Source organism: Clytia hemisphaerica, unplaced genomic scaffold (assembly GCF_902728285.1).
Source record: "Clytia hemisphaerica strain Z4C2 unplaced genomic scaffold, Clytia hemisphaerica genome assembly, whole genome shotgun sequence".
NCBI lineage: Eukaryota > Metazoa > Cnidaria > Hydrozoa > Leptothecata > Clytiidae > Clytia > Clytia hemisphaerica.
Genome location: NW_027103306.1, coordinates 7178 through 30147, shown reverse-complemented (window position 1 = coordinate 30147; position 22970 = coordinate 7178). Strand labels below are relative to the sequence as shown.

Below are 22970 nucleotides of genomic sequence, written 5' to 3'. Positions count from 1 at the left end.
AAGAATTAGTTCAGAACATTTAAGACCCCTTTAGTGTAAGTTTTATTCTTAAGCTCAGTTGTTTTTTTATAAGAAGTAAACTTTATAAGAACATAAGACTTCGCTGGTCAAAACATTAAGATTCCTTTAGTGTAATTGTTATTCTTCTTGCACATTGTTTTATTCTTGAGCTCTAAGGCTTCGCTGGTCAAAACATTAAGAACAAGTTAAGAACATTTAAGATTCCTTCAGTGTAAGTTTTATTCTAGAGCTCATTGTTTTAAGAAGTAAACTTTATAAGAACATAAGGCTTTGCTGGTCAAAACATTAAGAATTAGTTCAGAACATTTAAGACCCCTTTAGTGTAAGTTTTGTTCTTAAGCTCAGTTGTTTTTTATAAGAAGTAAACTTTATAAGAACATAAGGCTTCGCTTGTCAAAACATTAAGAACAAGTTAAGAAAATTTAAGACCCCTTTAGTGTAAGTGTTTTTCTAGAGCTCAGTTGTTTTTTATAAGAAGTAAACCTTATAAGAACATAAGGCTTCGCTGGTCAAAATATTAAGAACAAGTTAAGAACATTTAAGACCCCTTTAGTGTAAGTTTTATTCTTGTCACACGTTGTTTTTTATAAGAAGTAAACTTTATAAGAACATAAGGCTTCGCTGCTCAAAACATTTAGAATAAGTTAAGAACATTTAAGACTCCTTTAGTGTAAGTTTTATTCTAGTGCTCAGTTGTTTTTTTATAAGAAGTAAACTTTATAAGAACATAAGGCTTCGCTGCTCAAAACATTTAGAATAAGTTAAGAACATTTAAGACTCCTTTAGTGTAAGTTTTATTCTAGTGCTCAGTTGTTTTTTTATAAGAAGTAAACTTTATAAGAACATAAGGCTTCGCTGGTCAAAACATTAAGAACAAGTTAAGAACATTTAAGACCCCTTTAGTGTAAGTGTTATTCTTAAGCTCAGTTGTTTTTTTATAAGAAGTAACCTTTATAAGAACATAAGGCTTCGCTGGTCAAAACATTAAGAACAAGTTCAGAACATTTAAGACCCCTTTAGTGTAAGTTTTATTCTTGTCACACGTTGCTTTTTTATAAGAAGTAACCTTTATAAGAACATAAGGCTTTGCTGGTCAAAACATTAAGAATTAGTTCAGAACATTTAAGACCCCTTTAGTGTAAGTTTTATTCTTGTCACACGTTGTTTTTTTATAAGAAGTAAACTTTGTAAGAACATAAGGCTTCGCTGCTCAAAACATTAAGAACAAGTTAAGAACATTTAAGACTCCTTTAGTGTAAGTTTTATTCTTGTCACACGTTGCTTTTTATAAGAAGTAAACTTTGTAAGAACAAAATGCTTCGCTGCTCAAAACATTAAGAACAAGTTAAGAACATTTAAGACTCCTTTAGTGTAAGTGTTATTCTAGAGCTCAGTTGTTTTTTATAAGAAGTAAACTTTATAAGAACATAAAGCTTCGCTGGTCAAAACATTAAGAACAAGTTAAGAACATTTAATACTCCTTTAGTGTAAGTTTTATTCTAGAGCTCATTGTTTTTTTATAAGTTTTATATAACTTTGTAAGAACATTACCCTTCGATGGTCAAAGCATTGAGAACAAGTTAAGTACATTTAAGACTCCTTTAGTGTAAGTTTTATTCTAGAGCTCATTTTTTTTTATAAGTTTTATATAACTTTATAAGAACATAAGGCTTCGCTGTTCAAAACATTAAGAACAAGTTAAGAACATTTAAGACTCCTTTAGTGTAAGTGTTATTCTTAAGCTCAGTTGTTTTTTATAAGAAGTAAACTTTATAAGAACATAAAGCTTCGCTGGTCAAAACATTAAGAACAAGTTAAGAACATTTAAGACTCCTTTAGTGTAAGTGTTATTCTAGAGCTCAGTTGTTTTTTTATAAGAAGTAAACTTTATAAGAACATAAAGCTTCGCTGGTCAAAACATTAAGAACAAGTTAAGAACATTTAATACTCCTTTAGTGTAAGTTTTATTCTAGAGCTCATTGTTTTTTTATAAGTTTTATATAACTTTGTAAGAACATTACCCTTCGATGGTCAAAGCATTGAGAACAAGTTAAGTACATTTAAGACTCCTTTAGTGTAAGTTTTATTCTAGAGCTCATTGTTTTTTTATAAGTTTTATATAACTTTATAAGAACATAAGGCTTCGCTGTTCAAAACATTAAGAACAAGTTAAGAACATTTAAGACTCCTTTAGTGTAAGTGCTATTCTTAAGCTCAGTTGTTTTTTATAAGAAGTAAACTTTATAAGAACATAAAGCTTCGCTGGTCAAAACATTAAGAACAAGTTAAGAACATTTAAGACTCCTTTAGTGTAAGTGTTATTCTAGAGCTCAGTTGTTTTTTTATAAGAAGTAAACTTTATAAGAACATAAAGCTTCGCTGGTCAAAACATTAAGAACAAGTTAAGAACATTTAAGACCCCTTTAGTGTAAGTTTTATTCTAGAGCTCATTGTTTTTTTATAAGTTTTATATAACTTTATAAGAACATAACGCTTCGCTGGTCAAAACATTAAGAATAAGTTCAGAACGTTTTAAGGATATGTGGACTCTAAATATAGATATAATAAAACCAAATAGTGAAAAATTATGATATCATGAAAATGAATATTTTAAAGAATATCTTTAGGCTTAAAACTCAAAAATTAGCCTATAGGAAGGCTTTTTCAAAATTTTAGATGTTCTTATAAAATGTACTTCCAATCTATTTAAGTTTCTGCTTCCTTGAACCTGTCAAGAGTTGTCTACGTTTGATGTCGCTCGAAACATAGCTTTGATTGAGTCTCGAAAATCTTTCATTCTCGTAAATTGTTGTACTCGCTCTGATTAAGTCTCGAAAATCTTTTATTCTCGTAAAGTTGTATTCGTTGGACGTTGCTCGAAACATAGCTTTGATTGAGTCTCGAAAATCTTTCATTCTCGTAATGCAGATTATTGGGTTGACGATAGCAGCCACGGGCATTGGTAGGTTGAAAAGAAATCTCATGGAAAGACTGGGTTGGAAAGTATGTTTTGCATAGTAAATCCTGATACTAAAATCTGTCACCATGAGGAAAAATATAACCGTAAGCTGTGTCAGAAGGATGAGTTTACACGTGCTCAAAGCGCGTTTTTCATTTTCTGCGTTTTGATTGGACGAGGCTGATACAATTGATTGGGTCTTACCATTTCCCCGCGTTTTTAACGCGTTCCAGACGCGGTTGTATATAATTGTAAGCCCCACTGTGACAACAAAACTCATTACGGTATTAACGATGAGAGTTGTTAGCTTGTCCAAGAAAAATAAAGTGATAGTCATTAAAGCTAGCACCCATACGATTCCAATGTAATACAAGAAGTGTTTGGTTGAGATGTTCCCTCGGTAGACGATCGGATCAGTTATTGCTTTGTACCGATCGTAAGATAAACATATCGTTGTGAAAAATCCGGCGTTTAGGATCGGGGTTCCTATATACGACACAAGGTTCAAAGTACGGAATAACTTCTGGTCATCAAACGCCAATGAAGCGTATGACGTCATCGGAAAGCATACAAAACTAGCTGCAAGGTCACACATACACAGATGAATTAACAAAAAATTGAACATTTTTCGAAGCCTTTTGAGAGGATCTTTGATAACTGCCGAAATAACCAATGTGTTTAAAACAATACTGATGATTGCCGCCAAACCGAAAATTGCTCCGATGGAATACTTGAATAAGTTGAAATTCATTTTATGAGCTCTACACAGCAGCGACGATGTCCTCTTATTTGTAGTTGGTTAAATTTTGCAGACGTCTTGTTGTTTCCAAAAATCAAAATAAAGCACAACAAAAATTTGAAAAACTCACCACACCAAATCAATTTTATCAAAATAGAATTTGTCAAATAGTGAAGACGTTTTTGTATCTAAGCATCGAAATAGAGCTCTCAAAGCACAAACGGCTTCTTTTTGTGAATTCTCTTAACGACAAATTCATTCTGTCGAGACAGAGTTCCAAATCACAAATATCTTCTCTTCTAAATGCTTAGCATAATGAGAATTAACTAGCCGGTACCCGGTGTCGCACGCTTGTTAAGCTGTAGCTGAACACATTGAATTAACTAGCCGGTACCCGGTGTCGCACGCTTGTTAAGCTGTAGCTGAACACATTAAAAGTCTTTCGGATGTTGAAGCTGGCTTAAAAGCACGGTCAAATAAAATCAAAGTTTGACCCTATCCCTCCCCGGTTGTCTTATCTTTTAACCATATTTGGATTGTGTACTTTCTCGGTGACGCGATTTTTTGTTAAAACTTGAGAGCAACATGGTAGAGGAGTGAAATGAATAAAATGATAATTCTTTCATGAAAAAGCAAAGAAGCCACAAGTGCAACTCTTTGTTTTTATCCAATAAAGAAAAATAAAATAAGACTATTCTGAATTGCTTTTTTTAAACCCTTGTCATAAATTTTTGAATTTAAACATGTAAAATCACGTACCCTTTCCGTGCCGCTGTCGGTGTATGCCGAAAAAAGAATTTACAATTTCTTTGCCAGTGTCGCCATTTGCCGACAACAAAGATCTGGACTTATTTGCCAGAGTTTTTTTTTAATGTTTATTGAAAGTTCGATGTTGAACTAGATTTCATTAAATAGCACAGTTGAATAATTTAAATATATTTCAAAGATGTTTTTCATAATTATACATATTTCAACTCAAAGAAAATAAAGTTGAATGTCGGCATTTGCCAAGATCTGGCAAATAGATCGAACCTTCATTTTTTTTACGTGGCAAATAGGTCACACCCTTAAAACATATAAATAGCAGTCAAAGGATTAACAGTATCGACCACTTGAATGTTTTTATATGAAGAAAGAGGTTGACTAATTTTTTTCTCTTGGTTTTTATCGCCCTTTGAATGCTGTTATTGCTCAACCAACTTTTATGTTTTGAGCCATGGTTTTGATATACAGGGTGTCCCTAATAAAAGTATCGAGTTTGAACATGCGATTGAGTAGAAAGTTTTAAGTGTGTATTGTCATTGCGTAACAATAAAAACATACTCTGCCTGTTTACAAATGCAACGAAATTACGATCATGAGAAAAACGCAACAATTAAAACATGTTAGTAAAGAATCGTATGTAAAACTATGAAAATAGTAAAAATGGAATGTATGGAACAATAAAAAAGTAAAACGAGGGAATTTGAATTTTTATTAATTTTGATTTTTAAAGACGTACATTTATGCAACAGGGGAATAGTAAAAGGGCTATTGATTAATTTATACGTTGTAACTACCTTTTGTAATGATCCTATGTGATGGAGAACGTTCTTATATTTTAGCGATAACACACACAAACTTTTTTACTCAATCGCATGTTCAAACTCGATACTTTTATTAGGGACACCCTGTACATTTGAAATGTTCTTTTCTATAAAAGGAATTTGTTTGCCCAATGTCATTAATAAATGCGATCGTTAAATACATTCGAAAATATTTCAAAAAAAAGAAAAGAGGAAAATAAAGGGTCGGGCAAACCTAGGCATTAAAATTAGAATTACTAAATGTAGACGGGTCTTAAGTTTCAAAACAAAGGCTGTATAAAGTCTAAACCAGGCTCTATCCGATCTGTCAATCAAAACAAACTTTTCGAGAACAAAAATATTGCTTGCGAAAACGAAAGTGATACACAGAAAGAAAACAGAAAACAGACATGCAGACTACGGATAATATGTAATATCATTGTTACGGGATAATATCAGTTTGTAACAACAACAATTCATCTCTTGCAATATCTTTAGCTTATTTTTTCTAGCATGCTAGACTAAGGTTATAGAAGATAAAATGGAATGTTTGTACAAGGTAATTTGATATAAACAAAATTGTGCTAGCTGTTTGTTTTTCCCCAACAAACCATTGCAAGATTTCACTTGCATACATTACTTCTTATTATGATACAAGCATTTAGAAGAGAAGCTATTTGTGGTTTTGGAACTCTGTTTTGATAAAATTAATTTGTCATTATGAGAATTCACATGACAAGCCGTTTGTGCTTTGAGAGCTCTATTTCGATGCTTAGATACAAAAACGTCTTCACTATTTGACAAATTCTATTTTGATAAAATTAATTTGCTGTGGTGAGAATTCACACGAGAAGCTGTTTGTGCTTTGGGAGCTCTCGTCTACAAAATTTAACCAACTACAAATAAGAGGACATCGTCGCTGCTGTGTAGAGCTCATAAAATGAATTTCAACTTATTCAAGTATTCCATCGGAGCAATTTTCGGTTTCGCAGCAATCATCAGTATTGTTTTAAACACATTGGTTATTTCGGCAGTTATCAAGGATCCTCTCAAAAGGCTTCGAAAAATGTTCAATTTTTTGTTAATTCATCTGTGTATGTGTGACCTTGCAGCTAGTTTTGTATGCTTTCCGATGACGTCATACGCTTCATTGGCGTTTGATGACCAGAAGTTATTCCGTACTTTGAACCTTGTGTCGTATATAGGAACCCCGATCCTAAACGCCGGATTTTTCACAACGATATGTTTATCTTACGATCGGTACAAAGCAATAACTGATCCGATCGTCTACCGAGGGAACATCTCAACAAAACACTTCTTGTATTACATTGGAATCGTATGGGTGCTAGCTTTGATGACTATCACTTTATTTTTCTTAGACAAGCTACCAACTCTCATCATCAATGCCGTAATTAGTCTTATTGTTACAGTAACGCTTTCGATTATATACAACCGCGTTCGAAACGCGTTAAAAACGCGGAGAAATGGTAACAACCAATCAGAATCCCTTATTGTATCGGCCTCGTCCAATCAAAACGCAGAAAATGAAAAACGCGCTTTGAGCACGTGTAAACTGATCTTTCTGACACAACTTATTGTCATCATTTTCATCATGGTTACAGATTTTTGCATTGGGATGTATTATACAAAACACACCATAAAAGACAAACTTTCCTTGAGATTTATTTTCTACTTACCAATGCCCGTGGCTACTATCGCCAACCCAATAATCTGCATTACGAGAATGAAAGATTTTCGAGATTCAATCAAAGCTATGTTTCGAGCAACATCCAACGAAGAAAACTCTTTACGAGAATGAAAGATTTTCGGCTGGTGGTATTCTTCATTTTTTTGGCCAATTTCATCATGGATATTCTTATAAAGTATATTCTTATCAAAAAGCGTGTATCTTAGGCACCAGAGAACAATTCACAAATTCATTATAATATAATTTATTTTGCAACACTTTTGACAAATATGTATACATAATGAACCAGGAGAAGTAGACTGGAATCGTTTATAATCCGTGTAATACAGTAGTATGGGTGTTATATGATAATACAGTAATTGTTTTGGGGTAATATCAGATTGTATAAATAACAATTCTATGTATTACAGTTTCTTTAGTTTTGACGCTCTTATTCTCTGGATAAATTCAGTTTTAGTAGACCACGTTTAGACCCATCGGTATGAATAAAATGCCGTCATATATAAACTTAATTTTTGCCCAAAAATAGGTGTGTTTGGTCATCAATCATTTTTTCGGCGTTCTCATGCGCCTAAGTTAAGTTAAGTCAGATTATATAATTTTTCCTATCAAAAACACCCGAAAAATCTGGAAGGAATTTGATCTCTGTTTTTCTATATTTTTTTAGTGATACACAGGGGTCAAATTCTAGTTTCTTCGGGCGTTTCCGATAGATAATCATCGATAAGTAATCTTGACTTATGCATATCAAAAATTGTTTGACAACTAGTGGGTTACATAAAAGGGTCCCGGTATGATGAAATACTTTCTACTGAAGATGAACCTGACTTAGGTTCATGCATATCACATGCCGACTATCATTCCTCTCCGATGGGAAATTGGCCCGCTCCTTTACGGCCCGGGGGCACTCATATGATCTGGCCTACATCATGTGCCGCGCTTAAGGGTGGGGTTTTTCAGCGTCCCAAAATGCACTCTAATTACAATTACAGCTGACAAGAATAATTTTCTTAGTTTTTCTTTGAAAAATTTCTTAAGCTTCTTCTTTCACGCAGATTTACAGCTGGGGAATATAGTGCACTATAAGGGTTGGGTAAATCAAGAGAAAATGCACTGAAAGTGTACCTACCGCCAATCCGCCATCACAGTATCAGATAATAGATCACTGTGGCTTAAATTCCATGACATTATGAAAATAATCATCGCAAAGTTTCCAAGAGAAGTTTTTAAGATTTGAAAAATGAGTTCTTCGTCTTTTCATTACAAAATCTACGGTAGATAATTATTATAGGGTTCCCTCTGGTAGTGCACTTTGTTGCGGCTAACAACAAGCAAATTTTCCTTTGTTTGACATCGGTTAGATACAGTCCACTCTCGCTAATTCGAACTTAAACGAGGAATGTTATTTGTTCGAAATACAGAGCGATTCGAACTATAGAAAGTATTTTATGAGGGTTTCTCCTTGACGGGAACTGGAAACAAGTTTGAATTATAGAAAATTCAAATAATAGAAGTTCGAATAAACAAGTGTTCACTGTATTATATTATATTTTCCTTTCTTTCTTACTTTCAGTCATTGCGGAAAGTTGGTAATGACCCAATGGTCTTGTTGTTATGTATCACAATCTTTCTGTCTTATTTGCCGGAAGCCGGACAATATTCATGCATCTTTCTCTATCTACAACATGTAAGTGACGCCCATAAGCCATTTTCAAAGTTGAAAGGAATCATGGGTAATTAGGACCACTGCGCTTTGGTAACGACTTTCTATCGGTCTATTTTTTTTTTCGTTATTGTGCGTCTGGCCAACGGGAAGCCGTTATGAAGACGCAATCAGTCCTGAATACCCATGATTCATTTCGACCTTGAAAAAAGGCTTTGGTAACGACTTTGTATCGGTCTCAAATTTTGTATATTTTTGCGTCTTGCTGTTATGATGACGCAATCTGTGCTGATTACTCATGATTCTTTCCGACCATGAAATAGCCTACGAGTCTACCTCTCCCACTCTTAAGCATCAATTTACCCATTTCATTTATCTTGGTCTCAATTTGAGCTCTGGTTAAGACGGTCCGCTATCTGCTAGTCTGCCCATTCCAATTGCAAATCAAACCGGGCAGGAAGTTTGCTGTCTCTAGAGTCAATGAATCGGCCGGCTTCTTTTGACGTCAATGCAATGACTTTTGTCAATCTTTTTCAAGCAAAGATTTTAACTATACTAACTTTTTACCAACCATTTGTCTATTCTAAGAATTGGAATTGGCAAAGCAAAAAGTCGACCGTCTAAACTAGAGCTATTCTCAACTTCAGTTGAGCTATAATCTGAGAATGTCTGTATGTATGTCTGTCTGTCTGTCTGTATGTATGTCCGTCCGAAAACTTTAGGGCAGGCTGGACACTTCAAAAAAGGTCGGATTTGGCTGAAATTTGGCACACTTGTTCCTTGGGTGAATATCTGGGGGTTTTTTTTTCATTTTTTGAAAATTTTGATTTTTGGGGCCTGGGGACGAGTTTTTCGCCAAAACGAGGCTAAAACTTTGGGGCAGCCTGGACACTTCAAAAAAGGTCGGATTTGGCTGAAATTTGGCACACTTGTTCCTTGGGTGAATATCTGTGGGTGTTTTCTTTCATTTTTTGAAAATTTTGATTTTTGGGGCCTGGGGACGAGTTTTTCACCAAAACGAGGCTGGCAGCCTGGACACTTCAAAAAAGGTCGGATTTGGCTGAAATTTGGCACACTTGTTCCTTGGATGAATATCTGTGGGTGTTTTTTTCATTTTTTGAAAATTTTGATTTTTGGGGCCTGGGGACGAGTTTTTCACCAAAACGAGGCTGGCAGCCTGGACACTTCAAAAAGGTCGGATTTGGCTGAAATTTGGCACACTTGTTCCTTGGGTGAATATCTGGGGGCGTTTTTTTCATTTTTGAAAATTTTGATTTTTGGGGCCTGGGGACGAGTTTTTCACCAAAACGAGGCTGGCAGCCTGGACACTTCAAAAAGGTCGGATTTGGCTGAAATTTGGCACACATGTTCCTTGGGTGAATATCTGGGGGTGTTTTTTTCATTTTTTGAAAATTTTGATTTTTGGGGCCTGGGGACGAGTTTCAGCCAAAACGGACAAAGTATATTTGCTACCTAATACTAAATATTTGAAATGTTACAATTGGGCCTTTTAATAACGGGAAAATCTGAAGTTGAGCCCAGTGCGGTGCGCACGTTCGACTATTATAAAACAAGGCAAATTTTCTGATTGACGAGTATGGTTTTATAATGTCACTTACGGTCAAGAAAGTTGGTGTTTTCATATGTCTTGTCGACGATTTTTTGTTTGTTTTTTATTCGACATAATCTTTTGGCCATGTAGGTCAGCATCCATTTCACAATCTGAAGGTTATGGGCTCAAACCCCGTCACTGCCAGCTGGATTTGGGTGTCATCCGAGAAATCAAGTTCTAATGTGAATTATCCCTGTCCAGAAAATAGTTATAAAAATAAAAACTGTTTTTTTTTAATGGTTACTGGCATCAAAGAAGTGCTAATAATTCAAAAATAAGGTCTACTACTGCAAAGGGCGGGAAAATGTAATAAATTATTGAACAAGCATTAAATTACCACTTTTCTTTCCCGTTACAGACCATTGGTTTCAACCAACAAGAAGTCGCCATTTACATCGCCGTTGTCGGATTTTTGTCCGTCATTGTACAGGTAGGACGCCGTCATCTTCAAATGCCATTCATCTAGAATCAGTGCCGAAATATTTGGCACAAAAAGGGGAATTCCCTTAAAACTTTGTAAACCCAAGTGATCCCTAAGTGCTTTGAAGTACAGTTTAGAAGTAGAGTTTTAACTCTGAGTTGTAACATTAGACTTAACACTTAGGATCTTAGGATCTCAGGATCTTAAAGCTCAAAAATGTTCCAATAAGGCTGGGAATATAGCCTGGAAGCCACTTAATCCCTCCCAAATCGAAAAATCCAATAAAGCAAAGTGAGATACTGAAACTGCAATTATTCTCACCCAACCTTTAAATTTTGAAGAACATTTCGGCGCTGATTGTAGCTTGAGATCCAGCGTTTTCGTTTTTGCCACCTGTTGTTCCGAATTGGACTTTTCCAGGAAAAATTTTTACCCCCACTGTTGAGGATATTGATAATATCCAACCCCCTGGATATCCTACTTTATTATTTAAGACACCTTAGATATCCTCTTAAAATATGCTTAACCTCCTGGATATCCTCTCTTATAAAGATGCTTACTTCTGGACATGGTATTTTTTACTTAGAAAGACACTTTACCCCCTGGATATCCGCTCCTTTGTAGACACTTTACCCCCCTGGATATCCACTTTTGAACAAAAATCGTAAACCTCCTTGATATACGATATCCTCAACAGAGGGGCACAGACTATTTCTGCAAAATTGTTTTCCTCACGTGTTCATAGAATTTTATTTTTAAAGGTTTTTATAACTCGAAGTTTTCTCGAATATTTTTACATAAGTGTTTCCGTTTCATTACAGACACATATTTCATATCAATACAGTAGAGTCTCTTTTAACTCGAATCTCTTTAACTCGAATTTTCTATTTTGACTCGAACAAGCTTTCTCGTCCCTTCAGTTAACAATGTCTTATGACTCAAAATTTCGTTAACTCGAACAAGTTCTCCGTGCGTGTTCGAGTTATGGAGCTTCGACCGTATTGTCTAATCCTCGTCTGTCGTCCAGTCATTGATCGTTTATGATAGCAAGTGATATTTCTTCTCGTTTCCAGACTCTAGTGTTGACACTGCTGATAAAAACGTTAGGTTTGAAACACACAATATGCTTAGCCTTGACATTCCAAATTCTTCAACTAATCTGGTATGGCTTGTCAACGCAGTTCTGGTAAGTGTGGGAATAACAGATATCTTATATAAAACACTAGATGTAGCTATTCTGTCTTTAGCTGAAGCAAAACTATGCGCCATCTTTGATAAGGTAGTGTCACAATTTGCTTGCGCGAGCCTTTACAAACGCAGTTAGCTCTATCTAGTGTTTTATATAAAAAAATCTCAAGTGTGTTTTTTTAAGATATCTATGATGGAGATCCCAGCCACGGTAGCGAACTTTGAGATTCTCCATCGATACTTCAACCTTCTCTTGCAAAATCTGAAAAAGGGTAAAAACGTTTCTAAGAGTAGACCCACGATCTATGTAACGAGTTTTGATTGAATCTTTTGTTCGATTGTAAGACGGAATTTTCAAGAGAGCAAGAAGGTTGGGCCAGAGATTATACTTTAACCTTTACCACGCCTTCTCTTTGGGGAACTTCACCCCGTGCACGCCTTGTCTTTTTGGGAAAAATGACAGTTTTACGCTTTCCGTCATAACTTTTGATCTACTAAACCGATTCAAAAAAATAAGCCCATTCTGGAAAGCCCAACTATCCTGCTTTCTAAAAATGTTAAAATAAAGGATTTTCCTCTATCAATGGTGACACAGTAGTCTTCTGCCTTAGAGTTGAAAAAAATTCAAAACGCAATTTGTCATATTTTTCAAAATTTTAAGTTCCGGTTAAAAAAAAAGTGGGGAGAACATTTGCGATACCATAATTTTCTGGCTCATTGTTTCCACCATTATAACTACAACTGCTAGCCAAAAAATCACAATCATACCTTTACTAGAAAAGGCAGAATTCATTTTTAGAAAACCTTGGTTTTCGAGAAAATTTCCACGTAAATCAGAGACACGTAAGGCAGAGGCCCCTTGAGGTAATTTTTATGGGAAATGTCACTAAAAACAGCTAAAAATGACTTTCTTATCATCAACCAGCATGAAAGCAATAGAAATAACATAGTATATACACTTTGAAACTCTTTGCAGCCTAATCAGAAGCCTTAACTTGGGTTTCGGTGACGGTCGATGACGGCCGACAAGCCTCCAGTCCTCACCCTTAATGTACCGTCATACTAAAGAATAAGGAGGCAGAAACTTACCTCAAACACTGACTAAACTACAAACAAGCAATACATAACATTTCCAACCAATAAAACAAACCATTTTCCACTAAATAAACATAAAAAGTTAGTTACAGCAGTCAATGAGCTCATAATTTCCAAAAGAATATTTTGCCTGATTTTCCAGTTTGTTTTGACAGTTAAAATCGAAAGTAGGTGGTTTCAAACTATTGAAAATAGTTTGTTTACATTTTCTCTCCGTCATATAAGACATTTCCCGGGATTTAAAGGCGTCTTTAAGGCGGTAGGGCGGCTTTTCTTAACACCCCATGAAAAACGTATATTTACGGCCTCGGCTATATATTAGAACGTAAATTTACGGCCTCGGCGTGGTAAAGGTTAAGTGATCAAAAGAAAAGTGTGAGGAAATCACTGAATGAACTCTACACACCACTATTAGGACGTTATAGGGACGTTTGTACAACCTTGGATGTTATGAACGTTATAGGGACGTTTCGGTGATAATTTCATGAGAGCCCATAATGATCAATAGAACATTTAATATATTAAGCATACCCAAGGCTCTTGTTATAAAAAGCCCTCTAACCGACCACTGAATTCCTACCACTAAAAAACTACACTCAACTTTCTCGAATTAGAGAGGGTCAACTGTAATCCTAAAAAATCCACTCTAATATATTGAATTATGTAATTGCCCCCGCAACGAGCGTAGCGAGTGAGGAGGCCTTCATAGCTTCACGCAAGGATATTGGACAGGAATCTCGAATTTTTGCGCGCGCGCGTTTGTTAGTATTGTATGTTCCGGCTAATTAAGAGTTCCGCAAAAATATGGCGGTAAATTATACAGCGGCAAATGTTATACACATTTTCATATTACGTTATATGCTATTATATGCTATTACAATTATTATATATTACAATTCATAAGTTTTGATTTAGCATTGAAAAGCTGAAGCGAGTGTTATAAATGCAAATTATAGAAAAAGTATATAATTACACCATAACAAGGATTACAATATTACTTTTGCAAATCAAAACAAACAAAATGGCAGACTGGTTATGATGATGAGCTGATTCGATTCATTGAATGGAAAAAGTGTTTTGTATGTCTAATTTTGTTTCTTGTCTTTAAAACTGAATAAATACTGTAATTTAGTCAGAAGTTCATTTCAGCAATGATTTCAATTCTTTTTCGGGAATCTTTAAAGAAATTTGCTCAAGTTTTCAAATGTACATTTTGTTGATATTTTTGTTCAAACTTATCAAACTGTAATTTATATTGTCTGTTATTTATTAATAACTACCTTTATTGTTTATAGAGCTTCTTAAGCTTTAAAGACCATTATATGGTCTTAACTCGGGAATATCTTTCTTAACTCGGTAAAACAAGATACCGGCAAAGTACAAAAAAGTAGAATGTACATATGAATCCAAAATTGAATGTGAATCGATGTAAACAAACTTTTTTTTTGGTCTTCAAAATAGATTTACCTCACTTAGAGTGTTTTCACTGTTTGTTCAGTGTGGTAAATCTATTGGAAAACCTGGAAAAGTTTGTATAGGCGCATACATTCAACTTTTTCAGTTGTGATAGCCTACGTAATAACTTGCGCTCCAGTAGTTTGGTGAAATAGCTCCAATTCTGGCTTTCCAAGTTAGGAGGGACCTTCCCGAAGGCATTTAACGGTGGTTAGACTAGGCACACAGACAGTCATACAGAAACACCATAAAGTGAAAGTATATAGCTATAAACTCAAAAAGTCTAGCTTCCTGAAGGCACGTCTCTTCATTGTCTGCGGTGCGATCATCTAATGAATCAATCAGCTTTTAGTTTGGAGAAAAGATTGCATCATGAAAAAGTACTATGCACTTTAAAAAAAATTAGGCGCATTTCAACTTTTCTCGACTGTACGTCTGAATGGACCACAATGGCATATCTTTATTTTTCTTTTGACCAACAACATAAAAGATTTTGCTTGAGAAGTACAATCAAAGCGTAGGCGAGTGGAGTCCGGGCCTTAGCTAGGATTGGTTTCTATTTCGCTCTATTTAAGATGGCGCAGAACTTTTTGATAAATTTTATCCGCAGTATCCTCTTGACTATTGTTTATTAGGCAAAGTAGCAATAGAGAATCAATCAATCAATCAATCAGTAATTAAATCAATCAATAATCAAATCAATTAATTATTCCTGATTATTTTTTAAAGCATTAAAAGCTTTATCTCGTCAACCTGTTCCGACAAGCTCGTTTCTTGAACCCGTCTTACATTTAAAATCTATTCCATGTAAATTGGAAGTTTGTTTTGCTCTCTCGGGTATCTAATAAACGTACATGTACGTTTATTAATTTTAACAAAAATTTTCCTCAATTTCAAGTGCCTACTTTTGTTTCTAATGATAAATATCCATCTTTGACTTTTGAGGTTTGTTCTACTCGTCAAAAGAAAGCAAATTACCCAATATTTACCCCCTAACCTCATTAAAAAGATCCTTCAATTAGGTTTGCATGCCTCCATTTTCGACCCTGTACGTTTATTCGCTACTGTACGTTTATTAGGTACTTGAGTAGTCTAATTACTCTGATATGGTTTCCACATGATAGCAAAAATGAATGCCAATTTAAGTGGAATAAACTTTAGCTTGCAAAACATAAGAGTCATTTCTTTTTAATTAGATTTTTTCATGTCTTCGTCGAAACCTTAATTATAACTAGGCCATCGTTTTTATTTATTTAGATGGAGTGTTATTGTTATTATTTTCAGGAAAAAAGAAAATCTTTTATTTCTTCGTTTAACCAAACTATTTTTTTGTCCCCATGCATTTCTTATAATCTTGCAATTGACATTGTTATTCTCAACTTCAGTTGAGCTAGAATCTGAGAATGTCTGTGTGTCTGTGTGTGTGTGTGTCTGTCACCAAAACTTTGGGGCAGGCTGGAGACTTCAAAATGGTCCGATGGGTTGAAATTTTGCACACTTGATCCTTGGGCAAATCCCTGGGGGTGTTTTTTTCATTTTTTCAAAATTTTAATTTTTGGGGCCTGGAGACGAGTTTTTCGCCAAAACGAGGCTAAAACTTTGGGGGAGGCTGGAGACTTCAAAAATGGTCCGATTTGGCTGAAATTTTGCACACTTGATCCTTGGGCAAATCCCTGGGGGTGTTTTTTTCATTTTTTCAAAATTTTGATTTTTGGGGCCTGGGGACGAGTTTTTCGCCAAAACGAGGCTAAAACTTTGGGGCAGGCTGGAGACTTCAAAAATGGTCCGATTTGGCTGAAATTTTGCACACTTGATCCTTGGGCAAGTCCCTGGGGGTGTTTTTTTTCATTTTTTCAAAATTTTGATTTTTGGGGCCTGGGGACGAGTTTTTCGCCAAAACGAGGCTAAAACTTTGGGGCAGGCTGGAGACTTCAAAAATGGTCCGATTGGGCTGAAATTTTGCACCCTTGATCCTTGGGCAAATCCCTGGGGGTATTTTTTTTCATTTTCTCAAAATTTTAATTTTTGGGGCCTGGGGACGAGTTTTTCGCCAAAACGAGGCTAAAACTTTGGGGCAGGCTGGAGACTTCAAAAGTGGTCCGATTTGGCTGAAATTTTGCACACTTGATCCTTGGGCAAATCCCTGGGGGTGTTTCTTTCATTTTTTCAAAATTTTGATTTTTGGGGCCTGGGGACGAGTTTTTCGCCAAAACGAGACTAAAACCCAAAATACTATAATTTTTCTTAAGCCATTAAGTTTACAATTGGGCCTACGAATGATTTCAAAGATACTGAAGTTGAGCCAGTGCGGTTAGCACGTTCGACAGTGATTATACAATTTATTATAGAATTCTTTAAATATTATATTGCTGCGGTGGCATGTTAGTGTAAGCTATGTACTAGTTTTAGTAAAGTTAATACAAATCTTTTTTACTTCCCTTCTCACCTATAGGATGATGTGGGCGGCTGGTACATTAGCAGCTCTATCCAGTCTATCATATCCTGCTATCAGTGCACTGATCTCTTGTAATGCAGACTCTGACCAGCAAGGTATGGCCAATTTACCTTTTGTAAGACGTCGTTGTATGGTGAATAATTAAAAACTCCTGTATAGAACAACAAAAACACACGAAAGCATAATCAGTACTCTTAGGTTCCAAATAAACGGGGGGTTGAGGGGTTCGAATAAACGAGGTGGTTTGAAAATTTTCACAATTTTAATAAACGGAGGATGGGGGGCTAATGTCCGGGGGGGTTGGAAACTGTAGTTACGAAACCCCAAAAACAAGGTAAATATATCAGGCTATTTAGAGCTCTTTGAAAGCTGATAAAATTTTTAAAAGTCAATAAACGTTGGGGGGGGTTCTAATAAGGTCCGGAGGGTTAGAAAATTTTCGTAAAATTAAAAAGCGGGGGGGGGGCGTTTATTTGGAACCTAAGAGTAAATGCGTGAAATTGAAAATATTTCCTTATCATTGTTTCGATGCTGGAGTTTTTAATTATATTCAACATGAACGTCGTGTCCTACAAAAGGTCTATTTACTGAGCATAGATTCTGTTTGTAATGTGGGTCACTTTCTTTGTTTTTTTTTTCAACCGGACAAAAATAGCATTCTTGAGATTCTTTTTGTTGGTAAGTGGTAAGATGTCCACGGGAGCTCGCAAATATTTTTCTTGTCAATCCTCGTCTTTCGGTATTTAATGCTAGTTTTGACGAGTTAAACTCACTGACCTTTATATATCCCTGGACCAAGTTACTCAATGCCGGCCATCCAAAATATTTTAACCGTAATTTTTTTGAAATTGGTACCCGCGGAGAGAGCGCTAGATCTAGTTTTGCTTCTACACTAATGATGTAGCGCCTTTTGTCGTTAGGCAAATTTTCAAACACTACAATGGCTTCTTTGCGGGTACTAACTTTCAAAAAAACTTCGATCAAAGATGGCAGATATAACTTGGTCCAGGGATAATAAAGGTCAGTGGTTAAACTCAAAGTAGTAAGCCCTGTTTAAAATGTCAGGAGTTTTATCATCAGGATTGCTTTTTCATCTTCATGGCAAGGCGTGTATTCATCTTTAAACTTGACATTCTCTTAGTCGTCGTTCTAATGTTCCATTACCTTATCGGGGAAAAAAATGTCGGGGGAAAGTGACGGAAATTTTGAGGGGTGACGAAATTTTTCCCCGACGAAATTTATCCCCAACATTTTATCATCCGACCAAAACCAACCAAAAATCAAATCTAATTTTTTTACACCATTATGTACCAAAATTAGTGCTTTAAACGTCGAATTACAAGATCTATTTTCGAGCTAGTGAAGGAAACCATTTCATTTGGACAATTTGGTCGGGTGGACTAAATTGTAAATTTGGTCGGGAAAAAGTGACGAAAATGCCTCTAGCTGACGAAACTTTTTCCCGACGAGATTTTTTCCGACTAATTAAAACCCCGACATTTTTTTCCCCGATAAGGTATTAGATAATATTGAAAGTCACCGTCAACGATACTCTAACATTCGATATGCTCCCTTATTCGATGAAAATCCGCTTCCACTTGAAAATCGAATTAGAGAGCGTCGACTTTACTTTTATTTGTAGGTGTCGTGCAAGGTTTGGTGACCGGTATCCGTGGTTTGTGTAACGGAATGGGTCCTGCATTGTACGGAGTCATCTTTTACATTTTTCACGTCAACCTGACGGATAACATTGGAACCGCCACAGCAATCCCGCCCACCGCCCCTTCAATGAAACCATCCAATGCTTCTTTACTGTCACATAGGCCGGGTGTTAAATCCGTATCTGTAAGACTCATTTTTTGAAACCTTTTTTTTTTTAGTGTGAAAACATTTTCTTAACGTCTTCATTGACAACTCAATATACTTAGCTTCTAGTCGTGATAAGAATTAAAAAAAACATCAGTTGATGCTGAAGGATTGCTAAACTTTCTAATTCCCGGCAAAACTTTTCGTTTGCTTCTTAAGGGCTCTGACCATAGTGAATTTTTCATAATTGCCGTGTTTAAAATGTGTTTTCTGACTGATGTAACCAACAAAACTATGGCATGTTATACATTTTCTGTTAGACAAACTATTCCTGAATCTGAAAATTCAAAAATTGCATTGAAAAAATTTGATGAAGAAGAAACTGAAGACTTTTGCGAGGAAGAGTATTTCAACTTTGCAGAGCTTAGTTTCGGCGAAGAAAAAACATTTTGAAAAATTTTTTTGCAGCAGATGGTGTATCTTTTACCGAACAATAAAAATTTTTGCGGAAAATTTTTGTAAATGCTTCTTTGTCTCGAAATCTTCAAAATAGTGGTTTTTCATCAATTTTTCATCTGGATTTTGCTTAAAAAAACAGTCAAAACTTTTGACACATCTTTTTAGAAAAATTTTCCGCAAAATTTAAAATAGTTCAATTCTTTGAGGACAGTTTGAAAAAAGTTCGAAACAAAAAGGTTAATTACCCATTAAAACTTAGCACTTTTTATAAAAGAAGGTGATGCAACATATTATTAACGTCTTTTCAAAGTTCATAACGTCATCTTTGCAATTAAGTTCTTAATTACTCTTAAGGGGTTTGATTAAAAAGCAATTTATAAAGGCAATTCTTTGTTAAAAGTGTTAAAGAATCTAAAACATAACTTTTATGTTCAGATAATGAAATCAATTTTCTGACTATGGTCAGAGCCCTTAAGCAACGTTAAAAGACCAACAACGCTCGGGGTAGGAACAAAAGTAGATACAACTTTGTTAGGTAGTCATTCCATAGGCCCTTGTGTGTTTTAAACGCATTTGTACGCAGCAGAATAATTATTTTTGCCGGTATGCCCGCAAAAAAGCAGAAATTTGTCCCCGGTAATGAGAACGTTGAGCCCTCCTATCGTTTGATGTTTTTCCGGCAAAAATAATTATTGTGCTGTATACAAATAAGAAGGACTTACCTTTTCGTCACTTAACATGGAAACAACCTAGTCGATCGACTTATAATCTTATTCGGTCAGGGTTCATTCCATAATTTAAATTAAGGGATCTAACCATAGTCAAAAAATTGATTTTGGTACTTGAGCATAAAAGTTATGTTTCAGGTTCTTTTACACTTTTAACAAAGAATTGCCTTTGCAAATTGCTTTTCTTCTTCGAAAAGTTGAAATACTGTTCGTTGCAAAAGTCTTCATTTTCTTCTTCATCAATTTTTTTCTTTGCGATTCATAAATTTTCAGACTCAAGGATAGTTGGCCTAACAGAAAATGTATAACATGTCAATGTTTTATCACGCAGAAATTTATGTTTTGTACAACATCAAAATTCACTATGGTCAGAGCCCTTAAATTAATATAAAACCGCTTTCCCCTAGAAAATAAACAATGCAAACATGTGCTGATAAAAGGAATGTTATTTTCGAAGTAAGCCTAAGCCATGGCGTCCTCCAGCTTTTTGGTCCCCCCTAATATGAGCTAAAGTCCCCCATCTGGCCTCCCCCCCCACCTGTCTTTAAAATTCGTGCTCCCCCCAATTGGGAAATCCCCCTAACCGTATTGTATAAGGGTTGCGAAGTGATGATCCAGACTCGCCTCAATTTGCAAGCTACTACAGCAAAAAAAAGACTCTCAAAATCCCTAGAAAGACAAGCTCATAAGCCTGAATGCCCAAACACACCAGGAAGGTCTGTATTTATCCTATTACTCCCCCCACTAGGTAGAGGACTGAATATACCCCCTATTCGCCTTTCTCCCCCCATCAAGCTTGAAATTTTCACTTCCCCCCTGGCACCAAAATCTGATTCCCCCCCCCCATCTTCCTGGGGGGATGATCCCATGTAAGCACTTTTTTGTTCCTACTTTGGAAATAAAAAGACTGAAACATTGCATAATAACAATTTATTCTTGATGGTTAAAAATTTCTTTTTCTTTTTTTTCAGAGCTCGGTGATTCCTGGTCCGCCGTTTTTGTTCGGTGCTTGTTTAGTATTTCTGTCCTTATTGACTGCTTTATTCTTACCTGAAACCAAACCTCATCCACGACCGCTCAAACGCGAGTCCTCATTATCAAGCGTTATCCATGACGGAACGACCGAACGGACGGTATCGTGTAGTTCTTATGATAGCGAGTTTGAAATCAATGATCAAACTGGACTTCTACGTGATGAGGTCTTATAGTATCATTTTTGTGCATGCTTTATGGCGATAATGGAGTTGTATGAAATTTCAAATTGTATTATTTCTTCGGTTCTATGATGAATCATTGGTTAGATCTCCGTTCGCTGGTTTTGAGAAATTGCATCCATGGTATAGATCAGTGGGCAGAATGAAAAATGATAATCCTTCGTTGGAAGTTTCAGTCACAATCGAACGAGTATTGATGGATGGAGTTTTTCGATGGAATTGTTTGGTTGATGTCTTGCTGCCATAGAAACATAATTTAGTTCTGTTGATTATTTTGAAGCAGCTACATGAAAAATCCTGCTCGCTCTTTAAAAGGAAATATCCTAAATTACTTCATATTTAATGCAAGTGTAGCCTAGAAATCTAAGCTAGTTTGATAGGTGAAGTGAGTGTTTACTAGGATAAATCTGATGGTAAGTTGTGACTGAATAACAGTATTCCAAGGCAAACTTAAAATCCGTAAAAATCCGTAAAAATCTTTAAAGCCCCGAAAACGCTATATTGCCTTTAGCCGTGTGTCCTAGCCTTGTGAATACGGGCTTAGTTAACTAGGCTAATGCGAGTGCAGCGAGTTTGATATATTATTTGGTCTAGATTTTTAGGTAGTTAAAAAGCTGTCAATTTAATATACAAATCATCACAAGCTTTTTCAAAGGAAACACACTGACAATTTTATTAGTGAGTTTATGCATTTGTACTTTTGAGGACCCGCAATTCTGACCCGCAAAATCGAGGACGGTAAAAGTGCTGATTTACCGTCGTCCTCAGCTGGTTAGGATCTAGTCAAATTAGAACCTTACCGTCTCCGTCGCTGAAAAACACACATACATATACTCGATATTGAAAATAGGAAAAGCAAACATATTCTTTCGAGACGTTGACAATCTGTTTCTTTCGCCAATCATTGGGCTATTTCATTAAAAAACCATACAGGGGGTGGACGAACTTTTTCAAGTCAAAAAAGCTTATTGAAAATCTGTGAATACCCTACTTGAAAATGGCGAAATTTGCAAAAGTACCCTTAGAAAGATTCTTTTCATACCTTAAAGTGAGGGTGGACGAACTAAAATCGAGAAAACAACCCCCTGGAAATTTTTCTCGGATTACCCTCTGGAAATATTCGTCCCCCCCCCCTGTATGGATATAAAATGAAATGGACCATTCTAGTGTACTTTAATTAGTTACTATTTATAAATTCCGAGTATTATTTTCTCCAATTTTCCTACAATGTTTAGAAACGTAATATATATCTCCCGGGTAAACTTTTCATTCGAGCAGCCAAAATCCTAAAGAAATTTTAATTTAGTATCTCGGTGAAAACTATTCAATTTTGGCGACTTGTAGAATATTTTTTTCAAAAATAAGTTCCATTTAATTCGGGCAGAATATCAAGACTAATTAACTTTAGGGGATTAATATTTGAGAGAACTTATTTTCACGAGACAAATTTTTTCGGAAATAATTTAATTTTTGCGGGACTTATTTTCACGAAATAATGCCTTCTTTGACTATTTTCTTTCAATTTCCTAAGGGATTTGAGATTTTAGACAAACCTGAACATAATGTGCAAGATTAATTTTCGCGAGTTTAAATTTAAACCTTAATCCCCTTAAGGTAACTAACTTCGACTTTCTTGGGTTCCATTTAATAGACCTTTTCATAAATTACGTCACGAACATCACTTGCCTCATTTTGAAATTATTGACATGGTGATTAGCTCCCAGCGGATTTTATTAAAACTAATTTCTATTTATAAAAAATCATTTAATGTCTCAAGGGACATAATCACCATGGTAATTGTTTGAATACGAGGCAAGCGATGTTCGTGACGTAATTTATGAAAAGGTCTATTCGGGCAGAATATCAAGACTAACTAACTTGG

The 22970-nt window shown here is 35.5% G+C and overlaps 1 protein-coding gene across 2 annotated transcripts in view; it reads left to right on the top strand.

The window, feature by feature from the left end:
* Positions 1-22494, top strand: part of LOC136812101 (hippocampus abundant transcript 1 protein-like) — a 43809-nt gene extending 21315 nt beyond the window's left edge. For both annotated transcript variants that reach the window (XM_067068608.1, XM_067068609.1), the window contains 6 exons: positions 8566-8679; positions 10626-10697; positions 11762-11874; positions 16879-16976; positions 18524-18726; positions 20846-22494. In XM_067068608.1, the coding sequence (XP_066924709.1) occupies positions 8566-8679; positions 10626-10697; positions 11762-11874; positions 16879-16976; positions 18524-18726; positions 20846-21082 (837 nt within the window). In that variant the 3' untranslated portion in view covers positions 21083-22494. The remainder of the gene's footprint in view (positions 1-8565; positions 8680-10625; positions 10698-11761; positions 11875-16878; positions 16977-18523; positions 18727-20845) is intronic.
* Positions 22495-22970: the final 476 nt, after the last annotated feature.